The 14,709-nt window shown below is 40.0% G+C and overlaps 1 protein-coding gene across 7 annotated transcripts in view; it reads right to left on the bottom strand.

Annotated features, from left to right (window-relative positions):
• Positions 1 to 14,709, bottom strand: part of DIP2C (disco interacting protein 2 homolog C) — a 464,954-nt gene that overhangs the window by 297,861 nt on the left and 152,384 nt on the right. For 3 of the 7 annotated variants that reach the window (XM_059729168.1, XM_059729169.1, XM_059729170.1), the window contains exon 2: positions 10,511 to 10,558. The exons of the other annotated variants lie outside the window; for them this stretch is intronic. In XM_059729168.1, the coding sequence (XP_059585151.1) occupies positions 10,511 to 10,558 (48 nt within the window). The remainder of the gene's footprint in view (positions 1 to 10,510; positions 10,559 to 14,709) is intronic. 7 annotated transcript variants of the gene reach the window in all.

Here is a 14,709-nt window from a genome sequence, read left to right as displayed (position 1 = left end):
GTCTGATGAGCTTTAGTTAAAGCGCCACCGCCACCATTTTTCAGTATGGGGACACTGATGCACGTGACACTGGAGTCTGCTGGAGTATGGTAGTTACCACGCTCCAGCAGACTCTATTAATCAAGTCTGCTCTGATGCATTGTAATTACAGTGCGTTGGAGCAGCCTTCCTGTGTGTTTCACAGATATTAATGCATGCATCTTCCTATAAAGTATACGAGGGATGAAGGATATTATTGTTATTTTTCAGGTGGAGAGCTAAAGCACAAAGCTATTCAAGTAAAAGGCATCTTTGAGATGCTAAGGACCTGATTCTTTGGAACATTTTGCTTTATACAGTACTTCCTATATTCAAGTGCAACTCCCATGGATTCAGCTGTAGTTGAAATTGCTCAGTAAATTCAGGAAGTCATGCCCTGGTCCCGTGTTCCTTTCCTGGAGCTAGTCTCGGCTGTTGGCATAGCTATGACATATCACAGGTTTTGTCATCAGAGCTGTCAGCTAGGGAATGAGATCCTTCCACAACCATAGCAGAGATGGCTATGCTGGCAAATCTTTGCAGTACAGACCTGGCCCTAGCCTAGGGGTGGCCAACCTGCAGCTCTGGAGCCACATGCGGCTCTTCAGAAGTTAATATGCATCTCCTTGAATCTTGGCATAAGCACACGGTGACCAGCTTCAATAGCCACTGTGTCACGTCATGTGCTTGTGCAACAAGTGCCAGCCCATCCTTACCACGAGCAACCCGTCTCCTTATCCAAGCATTGCAATTCTGCCTCCTACACCTTACAGACTACATTTTCATACCTAGATTCTGCAGTCCCTGCCTCATTAAACCAAAATGACACCTCAGGCATCTCATTACAATCTGACAACCAACACCACTTAACAGCTTACAAGTCATTCAGACTGAACGCTTCTTACAAATACATTTCTAACCATTTATCTTATAGCATACACAGCTGGGGATGACCTACACTTCAATTTTCTTAGCACAATTTGCTCCACTTGAACTGCTGGAAATCAGAGCTGTAGAGGAACTGGAAAAAATTATTATTTGTTTCTAAATGCTTATCACAGGAAGAAAGGCATTAAATCACCACAATCTTAATAACTACTATCAGCAGTCTCCAACTATTAGCAGCTGTCAGCAAATTGGTTTTATGTAGATAGCACCCCAACTTCAGTCCCACTACAAAGACTTCACTGCACAAAAACTCCTTTAACGAAGTAGAGCTTATAAGCTTTCAAGTGAAGGAAATCACTATTGTATGCAAGTAAACTAAAGGTAAAAAGTGAGGTATAGGAATTCTTCTCTAACTTTAAAATACAATAGCTTTGCTCTTTGCTCCACGTTATTCCGCCCCCCAAGATTACTGTATTTTCTCTCACAGCATGCCCCTTGTTTTTGAAAAGCACAGCTTAACTCTCTGGGCACTCTCATGCCTCAGCCAGGCCCTCCACCACACAATGCCCCAACCCAGAGCCCAGGGCTGACCCCCACAAGCCTGCTGCCAGTTTGGGACTGCTCTACCCTGGCTGAAACAACTGCAGTCCTGGACATATGTGAAGACTGTCACAAAGTTTATTGAGGTGCACTAATTGTATGTGAAGATGTACCCTCCTTGTAGTAACTGAGTAGTAGCAGCTAAGAAGCCAAATCAGCTCACTGTTCTGCTGCCTGTGCATCATGTGCAGATTTTGCTTTTACCCAGTGGCTAAGCACTGACAGTCAAAAAGCCCAAGGCAGAATCAATTCAGTCTTTGCTGGTTAATCTAAGCTGTGCAGACTGAACCAATAAGCAAGTGAACAGACATTCACTTTTAACTCCAGAAATACTGCCACAACCACAATCCACAATCTGGGGGGTGCCAGAGCATGCCTCCCTGCCCAGCTGGAGCAGACAGCTTGAGCCAAGGCTAGTCTACCCACCCTGAGATCAAGGGTTTGCAAAGGAGGTGCAAACTATCCTGGAATGCTGGAGGACAGTGAGCATTAACTTGAATCTGGAGGGCAGCTGGGACAGAAATTAAATAAACTTGGATAGATGTAGTATCCAACTTAACTGATTGAGGTTAAATCAGTTTCTTAAACTGGTTTTGGCCATTTTGAAAGCAGTTTATGTGCATTGAACTTCTGTTGTGTTACAGATGTGAACAGGTTTCTGATCACATATACCAGTTTGTGTGCAATATCCATCCCTACCTAGTAAGGGTAACAATTTTAAACATATTTCTCACATATAACGCACGCTGCAATTTCCAAAGTTGGTTTCTGGGCAAAAAAGGTGTGTGTAGTAAGCAAGAAAATATGTTATTGTTCTGTCCTACACAACAATAGTGTATGGTAAAGAACACTTACCTCTATATTTTGCTGTAGTGAAATTTTCTAATTGAAATGTATAAATAAAAAATGCAAATGCTGAAGGACTTGTACAAACACTTTTTCAATCCCACAAAAGATTTTTTTTATACTTTAAACATTTAGAATACTGGGCTTGTTTTTTGCAAGGTAAGTCTGTGCCATTCTGTTTAGCTGCATACTACAAGTCCAGATTTAGAAACAAGTTGATAGTATTCACTGTGGGTAGGCAGCATGGACCTTCACACAAAAATTAGACATCTATCTCTTCAGCTGAAGGAGGAAATCTTAGCTCTTGGTGGTGTGGCCACTAGGGGAGGTGGATACATTCAGCCAGCATGTTACAGATAACTCTCTAAACCTACTCATTGACCAGTGAAAACAAGTCAAACTTCATTAGGCATTTTTAGTAGGATTCAGTGATATTGTCTCATTGTTTCCTTGAGGCCCCTAACTTTTTTTTTTTTTTTTTAAATCAGTGGATAGTCTCATTTTCAATGTTGACTAGGAAGAACCTTTTTTAATTTTTTTTTCCTGTTTGCACAGAACCTAAAACATGGTCTTGGGCGCTTGCTAGTACAACAATGTTGACAATCCCAACCTTTCAGTTGGTCTAATGAAAGATATCACCCACAAAAATCCCTGCCTCTCGCATACTTCCTGGACCATCATGGCTACAATGTCACTCTAACACTACCATAAATGCTTCAGAATGCCAAGCTTTCTAGGAAACCTAGTCTCTGTCTGACACAATTACCACCACTAAGAAGAACAAAGAGTTGGCCCTTTCCAAAATGCCATTTTTTTATCATCACTGAAAGCTGATTCACTGTTTGAGTTTTGTAAATATTGTAACTTAGAGGCATCTATTAATTTAAGACCCCTTATAACAATTAACAGTAACAATTACAAATAAGAAAATCTCCAGTTTGGGAACGAAACAAAGATTTCTCTGGGTACACAGAGCTCACAAATGTAGGACCAGATGGTAAACTAGACAGAGCAGGCTCTAGAAGCATAAGCATTTCTGTGAGATGCAAGGTGGAAAGTTTAAACTTTAGGCTTGTTGAGAGATGACAGAGACTTGCACAAAGAAAGCTGTTTGTAGTGGGCAACAAGTTTTATTGGTCCTACAAACCTCAAAAATAGCATTCTATGGTATCATCCATCATACCTCAAGCATCTGTCTTTATCATATGCTGTACCTTAGCCACTGGCTATATTTATCTATCATATTTATTCAAATCCAAGATAACTTTGAACTTAAGATGATCCCAATAATAAGATTCTATACATGGAAAACTTATAAACCTTTTAAGTATTGGAGGGTTATCTTAAATTTGTCCCCCTCAATGCTGTGATGGGGAAAACAAATCTCTGCACCTTGCCCTCTATCTAACTCCCACAAGTACCTGCTCCTCCTCCAATGCCTTCTCTCCGCTTCTCTCCCCCCAACTGCTTACCCCATGCAGCAGGTTTGGCTCTGGCCCTGGCCCAGGCCCAGACAAGCACCTGCTCTGTCCCTAGTCCTGGCAGAACTCCTATAACAAGATTCATAGATTGCAAGACCGGAAGGAACCTGGGAAGATCATCAAGTCCAGCCCCCTGCACCAAGCAGGAAAGACAACTGGGGGTCAGGTGACCCCAGCAAGGTGACCGTCTAGTCTCCTTTTGAAGATTTCCAGGGTACGTGATTGCACCACCTCTGGAAGGAGTTTATTCCCCAGTCTGGACACCCTGACTGTTTTTTCTATATTTAAGCCTGAAACGGTGTTCCAGAAGTTTGTGGCCATTACTCCTGGTTTTCCCCAAGGGTGTCCTGGTGAACAGTTGTTCACTGAGCCCTTGATGTACTCCCCTGATGTAGTGGTAAGCCGCTACCAAGTCCCCTCTTAGCCTTCTCTGTTTTAGGCTGAAAAGACCCAAGTCCCTCAGCCTTTCCTCGTATGATTTGCATTGCAAGTCACTAATCATACAGGTAGCTCTTCTCTGGACTCTCTCAAGCTTTTCCACATTCTTGTTAAAGTGCAGTGCCCAGAACTGGACGCAGTACTCCAGCTGCGGTCTCACCAGTGCTGAGTAGAGCGGAAGAATCACTTCCTTGGTTTTGCTTGAGATGCACTGGTTGATACATGCCGCAGTATTGTTTGCCCTACTGGCTACAGCATGGCACTGACAGCTTATGTTCATACTATGGTCTATTATTACCCCCAGGTCCCTTTCAGTCATGGTGCTAGTCAGTTTGGCGCCACCGAGCCTGTAAGTATGTTGGGGATTGTTTGTCCCCAGATGGAGCACTTTACACTTCTCAGTGTTGAACTTCATCTGGTTCCAATCCGCCCAACTTGCCAGCCTGACTAGGTCTGCCTGTATCTGCAGCCTATCTTCAAGCGTGACCACACTCCCCCATAATTTGGTGTCATCTGCAAACTTGGCCAGTGAGCTCATCTGCAAACTTGGCCAGTGAGCTCTTCACCTCCACATCCAAATCATTGATAAAGATGTTCAAAAGGAATGGACCAAGCACCGACCTGAGGGACACCACTGGTCACTTCTTGCCAGGATGACACAGATCCATTCGTTAGGACTTTCTGAGTCCTATCCCGCAGCTAGCTTCCTATCCACCTAACCATCGAGCAGTTAAGCTCGCAATCCTCCAATTTTCCCATGAGGTGACTAGTGAAGTGATGTGACAGACCTTACTTTAGGCAATGAGACATGCAGAATCTAGCACTGGAAAAAGAAGGGGGCTTTAGCTCATAAAACACTGAGCTGCAACTTGAATGCAGTCCCATAACCAGTATACCAACCAACCAAGATGCTGAAGGTGGTTTGTCTTGGTGTCAGAATCACCTGGTGGGGAACAATTACAAAATGATGATTTGCCAATTAATTCAAAGAATAAAGGGACGGAAGATTAAACAAACTGTGACCACACATTTTACTTTATCCAGGTCAGCTGCATCTCCTGAAGCTCCATTTGCTAATCATCCGACAGCAGCTCTGGTTGAATCCTTCACAGGAGTAGAGCCCTCCAACAAGGCAGACTGGCAACTAAAGGGCTAATGAGGTGCTCAGCAGGAGACCAGGAGACCTCTACAAATGATTGCCTAGTAGTCAGAGAAGAGACGCCACTGTGAAGGCATAGTTCAATAGCGGTACTGGTAATCCGGGTGACAAAATTATATTATTATTTATATAGGAGCAATCTGATTTTCTTATCAGCTGTTTGTCTGGGGCCTCAAGAATAAAGACACGGGGGGGGGGGGGGAAGGGAAGCTACCTGTCAAAGTTTGGTGTTTTCGTTTTTTTGTTTTGTGGGGGTTTGTTTGGTGGGGGGAGAAGGGAGCAGGAGGGGTTGTTTGGTTGGTTTGTTTGTTATTGGACCAGCTGGTCTCTGACACTAGTTTATGCCAACTTTCCTAGAGCAAGGCAGAGGGAGAGAATGCACAAAGATGAGCTAATAACATAGTAGCTGTTGTGTACGTGGATTGCTGCCTTCTGGCAGATGGGATGTCTGATCCATTTTATCTAGTGTTTGCATCTGGATTCAAAAGCTTTTAATACTTCTAACAGGGGCTCTTTTGTTCCTGCCTGATGAATTTGGAACAAAGTTGGCTCCAAGTTCTATTCTCATACCTCAGGTGCAAGATTTTGCTGAAGCAGGAGTTTCTTTGGACCAAACACCTAGGGCGTTTATACATGTGCTCCAGGAGCAGGTGGGGGAAGGGCACGCTTTTAATTAGAGCGATTCCAGGAGCTGCTTGAATTAAAGCACCTGAAGCATCACATGCATCAGTGTCCCTGCACTGACAAATGGCAGCAGGGGTGCTTCAACTAAAGCTCACTGAACAAGCTTTAGTTAAAGCACCCCTGCCGCCGTTTCTCAGCGTGGGGATGCTGACACACGTGATTCTGGAGCCTGCTGGAGCGTGGTAATTACCACACTCCGGCAGACTTGATTAATCGAGTCGGCTCCAACACGCTGTAATTACAGCACATCCAAGCAGCCTCCCTGCACATGTACAGGTGCCTTAGATTGTTACCAGGGGACAACCTCAACAACTCAACCTCAACCTCAGCAACTTAACTGAAGATTCATTTCTGGAAAAAAAATACATATCCTCCTCCCATTTGGAAAAAATAATCTGATCCAACAAACCACAGTCCATGAATCTGGATGGGAAACCAATGTCTGTATGAAAGGGGGAAAACAGACAACTAACTAAATGCAAAGCGATGTTAATCAACAAATTCTGGCCTATAACTCTGGTGCCTAAGGAACACAGAACTATAATTAATAATCATAGCCAGAAAAGAGTTTTACAAATCTAGCTGCCTATTCTGCCTCACTGTCTAGAAACCAAATATAGGGGAATTTTGTTGTTGTAGAAAGATGAAGTATGGAGGGTCCCAATTTTTAACTTAAAAGATTGATAAAATTCCTGTTCTCCTGCGTGAGTTATCTTTCAAATGAGCCAGCCAAGATTCAGTTCATGCAGAAGAAAATTAAAACTATCAAGATCATTTAAATATGTTTTCTACATTCCAATATCTCACTCTTCTGAATGTTATACCCACTGTATTTACCAGCTGACACTGGATGACATACATTTAATACATTATCACTCATTCCAATATTTCATTACCCTTCTGGCAAACCAAGCTCACAAATGACAAAATAAAAGCATTCAACTCAGACACTGGTGGAGAGTTTCTCCCATCATTCTTAACCTGTACATCCATCAGCTTTTGTTGTCATTTTAACTCCTTACTGAAATGTAATCTCAAAAACATCACCATCTTTTCCTGTAGTTTTGTCCGGCTAAATCTTTAATGAGAAGAATTTACTTGTTTTTTTACATCATTCTTAATACATACAGCTCTGCTACTTGTTTGTTTAGAAGGCAGTTCCTTCTAAATCACTGTCATCTTCGCCCTTCCTCAACAATAAGAGAGAAATCCCTTGAATTCTGGAAGGGAGTTCTACTTGCTTTGGATTTTGGAGTTAATACTTTTGTAAGAGGACAACTACTGCTAAGAGGTATATACATGTATTTTTAATGTGAACACTCAAAATACCAACTCAGAATTATGTTAACATGTCAACAGCACAATTCCATGGGGCATTTTGAATTTAATTGTTTACATACTGGAAAAAAAAGGAATTGAATAATCAAATTGTTAAAATAAAATTGCTAAGACCTATGAAAGCGGTATGGCAGAGTAATGATTTCAGCAACATAGCAGCACACAGTAATGAGAAACTTTCTTAATGTTTTGGATATCATGAACAAATCAACTTACTCCAGAGCTAGAGATTGGTTCTTACTACACAGAAAAACTATAAACTCTCCAGTAATATTTGGTACGCATCATTGCCCTAGGCTGATTTTATTGGTGCATACCCAATGTATAAAGCATAATGGGATAGTTTACAAAAAAAAAAGGGGGGTTAGTTCAGCCATTTAGATGTTCATAGGGAAAGAAGCATGTATTGCCATAACCAAGATATTAATTTTTTTATTATGATGATGGTTTCCTTGCAGACTGACATTTCAGTCTAGGGGAGAGACAGGGAGTGACGCATACTGAACTACAATGACATTTTTAATTCCGGAAATTAAAACACTGCCAACCAGTTTTTCAACTAGCTTTATAAATTGCTATTCAGTCACAAAAGTCACTTAACAAAGGCTATACTCTTGCAATTCACAATGAAGGGGTAGACTAGTGTGAATCATGTAGAGTTCTGCGTAGGCCAAAACTTCTACTCATATGTTCCAAATAGCAAGACAAACTCTACAGCAGTTTCTCAAGTGTGCAAAGATTATTTGAGATCTTTTGATTATAATAGTCCACAATAATATTACAAAACGTTAGAAATGGGCATATGGCTTCTCACACCACATCTGCTCACTACTAGCATAACTCCAACTCTAATTTGGCTTAGAAATGACAATTTTAATTAATGAGTTTATTCATAAAAAGGATCATGTCTTACCATGTCAACTTCCATACTTATGTACTGAGCTAGATGGGTACAGTGTTTTTTTCTACAGATGCATTCGCATATCAATTTATTGTTTTAGTCCCAATATCTCTTTGGTTGGTTTACAAAATCCTGTTGAAATGAATTTAACCAGATCTTTGAACAGCCACTCAACCAAGCAGTACATCATTTTTCCTTGTCATTTAATTAATATTAGTTAAATATTACTTTACTAAACTTCACTTCCCCTCCAGGTTGGGAAAATTAATTAACAAAACTAAGTTAAACTAAAGCAACTGTTCACATTTGTACTTAGCTGTGACCATGACATCTCTCCCAACCATACCAGTTGTTCCAATAAGGTTAAGTACAGACAGTCAAAAAGCCCAGCGCTGAATCAATTCAATCTTAGCCAGTTTGTCTAAGCTGTGTAGACTGAACCAATAAGTACGTGAATAGACGTTTTTGACTCTGGAAATGCAGCCACATGTCTGCAGTGGCCCAGGCCAGACACTGGGGGGTGCTAGAGCATGCCTCCCTGTTGGCAGAAGCAGACAGCTTGAATTTGGAGGGGATCTGGGACAGAAGTTCAAAAAAAGAATTTAACCTAAATCAGTTAAATCTGATACTACAGTCCATCCAGGTTTATCTTAAACTGGTTTTGGCCATTTTGAAAGTGGTTTTATGTGCACTGAACTTTTGTTGTGTTACAGATTTGAACCAGATCCCAATCACTCATTGACAACACGTAGGGGGTGCACACAGGTGCACGTGCACCCCCGAGATTGGCCACTGTTGACATTGCTGGCAGTGTCTACAGACGGTCGCCAATCACCCCACTGCTGCGGCTGCCTGCGGGCAGTCCCTGCTAGGTCTGCCCTCACCACTGTTGTCATCGCAGCCGCCTGCAGGCGATCCCCGCTCACTGCCACCACACCCCTGCCACTGACACTGCTGCTGCTGCCGCCTGTGGGCAGTCGCTGTGCCCCCCCAGCCTTGGAGGCACAAGGTGTTCATTTAGTCACTCATAGTGGTTTATGTATAATTTCTATTCCCAGGCTAAAAGATATTAGCTTGCCTCACAAATATTGTAGCCATGATGTTCCAAGGATATGAGAAAAAAAACAATCCTAATAAAAAAAGGAGATGGCGAAATAAGGTATGGTACTGGTGTACTTTTTCTCTGAACCCAACTTCCTACTTGGTTACTAAACACAACTCCAGCAGCATTCCCTTCAGTTCCACAGTTTGGAGCCAAGCATGTTTTGCTGTGTGTAACATGTAATACAAATATGCATGAAACTGGAATTTCCAAGTTATTTGCTGAAAAAAAAAATGCTTGCTTATTCAGCAAATACAATTAAGGCCTTAACCCAGAAGGCTTGGAATTAACCAAAAGACCTAAGGAACAGCATTTTCTGCCTAAAAGCTTATTTAATCTCTCTCACAGCCACATAGTTGATCTAATAAAAGATATTACCAAACAAACCTTGGTTCTGTTAGCCAAAGCACTCTGCTGAACCACAGTGATGCCAGTTCTTTGGTGGCGTTGGTGATATGGTTTAATTCTGTTAATTGTTGGCACGTTTCTAAAAGCTCCAATTCCTGAGACTAGCAACTGGGTGAGAATCTCAGGTAGGTTTTTCTTTTCTTTTAGCAAGTCATTAGCTTTCCTAGTTGCATAGAAACCTTGAAAGCGTAAGCTGGATGCACTTACAGGCTCAAAAACATGAAGGCCAATAAGATCTGCCCCCTCCCCTCCCCCCCATATTTTTTTTAAAAACTCATTTTTTAAGCAGATAAATGATTTTGAAGCCTCAGTAATGATTTACTCAGTATTTGGTGCTAGCAATACACTAGGAACTGTGTGAGAGCTGAAATAAGTTGCACTTTTCACATTATTGCAAACCCCACACTTGCAAAAATCATGACTTGCACCTCTTCATATTTTTAGTTTGGCTTGAACCTAAATGATCGAGTGTGGTGGTGGTGGGGAGGTACATGTCTGTTTGCTTTAAACAACACATTTGGCGTTCATTTTATGGTCTTCGACTTTTTGGTAGGAAAATAGGGTTCACATTTTCAGGCTCCTCTCAGCAACTATGATTGCTAGAAACTTACTTTAAAAAAAATAAAATTGGAAGCTAAGGTTCTCACATGATATCAGGATTCCAGGAGCTGATAACACTTCTTGCTTGCTTTGATCTATAGAAACAAGAATGATAGAAGAATTCATTTTATTGGAGTAAAATGTCATTCCCAATTTTCTTAGAAATTCTTTTTTAAGCAAAATTCTACCACAGAACACGGACAAAATCTAGATCTTCTGTGGGATCTAAAACAGTCTGGTACATTCTACCCTCTATTCAACAGCAGGAGAATCAACTGCAATAACACACTACATTTTTTATGTGGAAACCATAGGAAAAAGACATCTGAATTATTTTTTCTGCTCTTGGTTTTAGAAAGGAAAAAAGTAACATCTAAAGGAGAAAACTGAATATTGAAGGTCAGTCTGGATCTGTAGTATGAACTCTAATAAGCTGTTAGCCCTAAAAAGTTTCCATCTTTCCATCGTTCAACTGACTTAACACTTGGAAACTGCTATGGAAGGTATTATTCAGTCAACAGAGATTTTTCTCCAGATTTAAGCCAAATAGGGAAAAACAAAACAAAAGAAAAAGAATAAAAACAAGTTTCATAAGAATAGCCCCACAGGCTGCAAAAGATAAGACACTCACTTAATATGAAAACTACATTAAAATAAATATCATCATTAACTGCATCTGCTAAGACATTAATGGTAGAATCTATACAGAAGGAAAGATTTTCTGTTTAGGAAGATCACTTGTTGCCAGCATCCTGTCCATCCAGTCACTGTAACCACAAAACACACTGGTCATGGTTTCTCATATCTCACAAAAGAAGTTTCCTTCCAAGATCAAAAAATGAGATTACCAAAAAGAAGTTACCAAAAGAAAAAAACAACACAACCTTATGTTAAACTTATACCATGTAGAATGGGAAAAGGAGAATGAAAGCATTCAACAAAAGACCCATAGAGAAAGGTTTCACCACTTTCAAAAACAAACAAGCAAACAGCTAATACTCCTATTATATTATGATAGGCAAAATAAGTTCATAATAAAACTGCAAAACTTTTGAGACTAATAGGAAACACAGCAACTGTTAATGATTTGCTGCTAAGTCATTCCACTGTAATAATAATAATAATAGTAGAATGATCATATGTTTAAGACGAAATGGAGAATTTTTCTGAAATCAGACTATTCTTTTATAGCTGATAATTACATATATCCATATAGGAGATGAGGAATATACATGCTGTGTTTACCTTCATAATTAGGAGCATCTAGTTTATGAGAATCCGTGTTTTAAAAAAGATGTCAACCCTCAGAGAGTTACAACATTACTAAATATGAACTCTTCCAAAAGTCAGAGCAATGCAATAGCTAAAATATTTGTATTAAAAAGGTTTGTATTGGTACTGAAAAGCTTATTAGACTAGTGCTGGATAACTATTGCACTCTACCTCAAATCAAAGCTATACAGAAGTTTTCAATCAGTTCTCTTCAACTTTTGATGACTGCAAATGCAGTTGTGACTTAGGAATCTTATATTACCAGCAGGCATAGCAGGCATTAGCTGGCAGTCTGGAAAACACCACTGTTCTAAATAAATGCTTGCAGTTTAAAAAAAAAAAAAAAAAAAGCAAGCATCAAATTGCATTCTATTGCAAGTCTTGTAATATTTAAAAGTTTTCTTTTTTAAAAGCCCTGGTCACGTGATTCAAATTAATATCGATTCATCTCTAATGCCTTTAAAAAAATAAATAAGTAAAAAAATCAACAAGCAAATGAAAAGAACTCCCAAGTTCTTCTTTTAGTTTTATGCCAATGTCACAATTTTTTCAGGCTTGACTCATACGAGTTTGCCTATTGCATATACCTAATTAACACTCCAATGCTTTGCTCAAGGTGGAAGTACTATTTTTAAGGTACCAATGTATGACAAGCTCCTTTGGCCTGTTGAGTACCTATGGGGTTATCCATAATAAAATGAGTTGAAACAAAAATATCAGAAGCTAGTAAGAAGAGGTTGGAATATTAACATTAGCATCTAAAATTCTCAGTAAAATACATATTTCTTCCAAGAAAACAACCAGCCAAAATCAAGCTATATTCAACTAGAAATGTCTAGTGCATATTCAGCAGAACAATAATTGTATCCTCCAGTGGATGAATGTTCTATTGAAATGTTCCACTGGACTGGACTTAACTAGGGTGCAATAAATCATGTAATCTAGATGAATAAATAAATGCATGCCAGCAATCAAACTTTTCCTCTTTCCTCAGCTTCCTACATACAAGGCCGGACTTACTTTGCAAAGTAAAGTACTCTTCCTAAAGCAAAATCATTGTAAGGAATTTATTCTTCCCATACCACAACTTCCCAATACACACACCAGTCTCAGTAGCAGCCTTTTCTCTTTGTATGCTTGATTTTGAACCAATTTACAGCATCTTTTACTCAAGAGCTTTTCACTGCCTGATTTACACACATTTCAAGAGAATCAGTTGAAATGTTTTTAAACCGTATGTAGTTCCCAGAAGTTAGTCATTCCAGTGATTGTGAATAAGAATAGCTTGTCAGCACTTTCCACAAAGAGGATGTATTGGCATATGATCTGCTGTAAGCCAGGGGGAAAAAATATTTACAGCTAAGTTGGAAATAAGTATAAGCAGCTCAGTGAGTTCACTACAGGGAATGTGGTTAGATTTCTTTTTTTTTTGCCACTTAGAAAATACTGTGAGCTGCAGTAACAGTTAAGTAACCTATTATTTAAAATGAATACTTATGGTATGGAGAATAGATCAATTTACAGTAACAAGGACTTAAAGCAGAGCAGACATACAGCAGTCAATTCAGGCCACCTTTACATGTGCACTTTAATGTGCAGTAGCCTATTTTACTGCACATTAGAGTGTCACAGCAAAAACTGTGCTAATACACTGATGTGCAGTAAAATTAGGCTACCGCGCACAAAGCATCACTAAAAGTGTGCAATTTTGCTCCTGCACATTAGGGCAGCTTAATGAGCATTTAGTTAATACCTCACATTAGAAGTACTAAAGTTAATGTGCAGTACCAAAAGTGCATCAATGAACATGCAGATGTACCCTGGATGTTCAGTCTTATCCTACCTAAGTGAAAGCTAAACCAGGGGTGTTTCATTCAGGGTGCACCTTCACTTCTATGAAGTTTTTAAAGGTGCAGCTTTTTTGCACTGCAAAGTAAGAATGGCAAACAAAGAGTTACCATATGTCAGCTACTCCATGGTAAACCCAAGCCCTTTAACTTACTGCAATTTGATAGTATGTCCATTCCTAGAAGAACAATAGACCTGTTATTTAGCCTCTGTAAAATGCACAAGCGGTGAAGGGGCCTGCATTCTACAAGAGCATCCTAGAAATAGATCCAACGTTACAAGAGAAAAACCCTTGGGAAGAGAGTTAGCAACTCACAAGCATCTTTGGATTCCTCCCTTTAGGAGATGGCTTCTGGCTGTTTCTGGTTTCAACCAGAGCACTGTTACATGGCAGAAGTCCAGCATGTGGCAGAGCACTTAGAATGCTGCTAGAAGGTGCTCAGATGCTAAAATAATGAAGGTGACATAAGAGCTTGAATACAGTAAAAAGGAGCAAAAAAGGTGTTAAAACTGGATGTCTCTCTGCAGCATTCACCAAAAGGTTCTGCGATCTTGTATTCTAAGATCCTCCACTTCCATCTGCCATGATGGTGGTTGCTCCAAGAACAAATAAACTTCAAAAGCAGCTTGCATGTACCAAAGGTAACTGATGATCTATCTTAATACCAGCAAATACTGTCCCAAAGGAGCAACTATATCAGAGGAGATGCATCCCATAGGCTACTATTTACAGCTTCTCTTCAGCGTAATTCAGCACTGGATTGGGCAGCTAACCCAGGTTAGCAGGTTATATCATCAGCTCACTATGTATTTTATTTTTATTTTGGGTAATGCTGGTCACGCCAATATAAATGTCAATTAAATCATTTTAATTTCTAAGAACAAACACGGTATTTCTTTTCAAATCTGAATAGGCATTTGATACATGGACAGACCAGATTTAGTGCATGCAAAGATGACCTGGAAAATAGGAGGTAAAAATCAAACTCAAGGAGAAATGGACTTTTCATCTTCCAAATGACCAGTATGCTGCAGACTGACTTAACTCATCTGACAAGATGGAGAACAGCTGGCCTCTTATCTCTTGGCCTGCCTAGCAACATGAAAGAGAAAGAAAAACAACACA

This window comes from Alligator mississippiensis, chromosome 5 (genome assembly GCF_030867095.1).
Source record: "Alligator mississippiensis isolate rAllMis1 chromosome 5, rAllMis1, whole genome shotgun sequence".
Lineage (NCBI taxonomy): Eukaryota > Metazoa > Chordata > Crocodylia > Alligatoridae > Alligator > Alligator mississippiensis.
The sequence above is the reverse complement of the archived record's forward strand: the minus strand, read 5'-3'. Positions and strand labels throughout refer to the sequence as shown.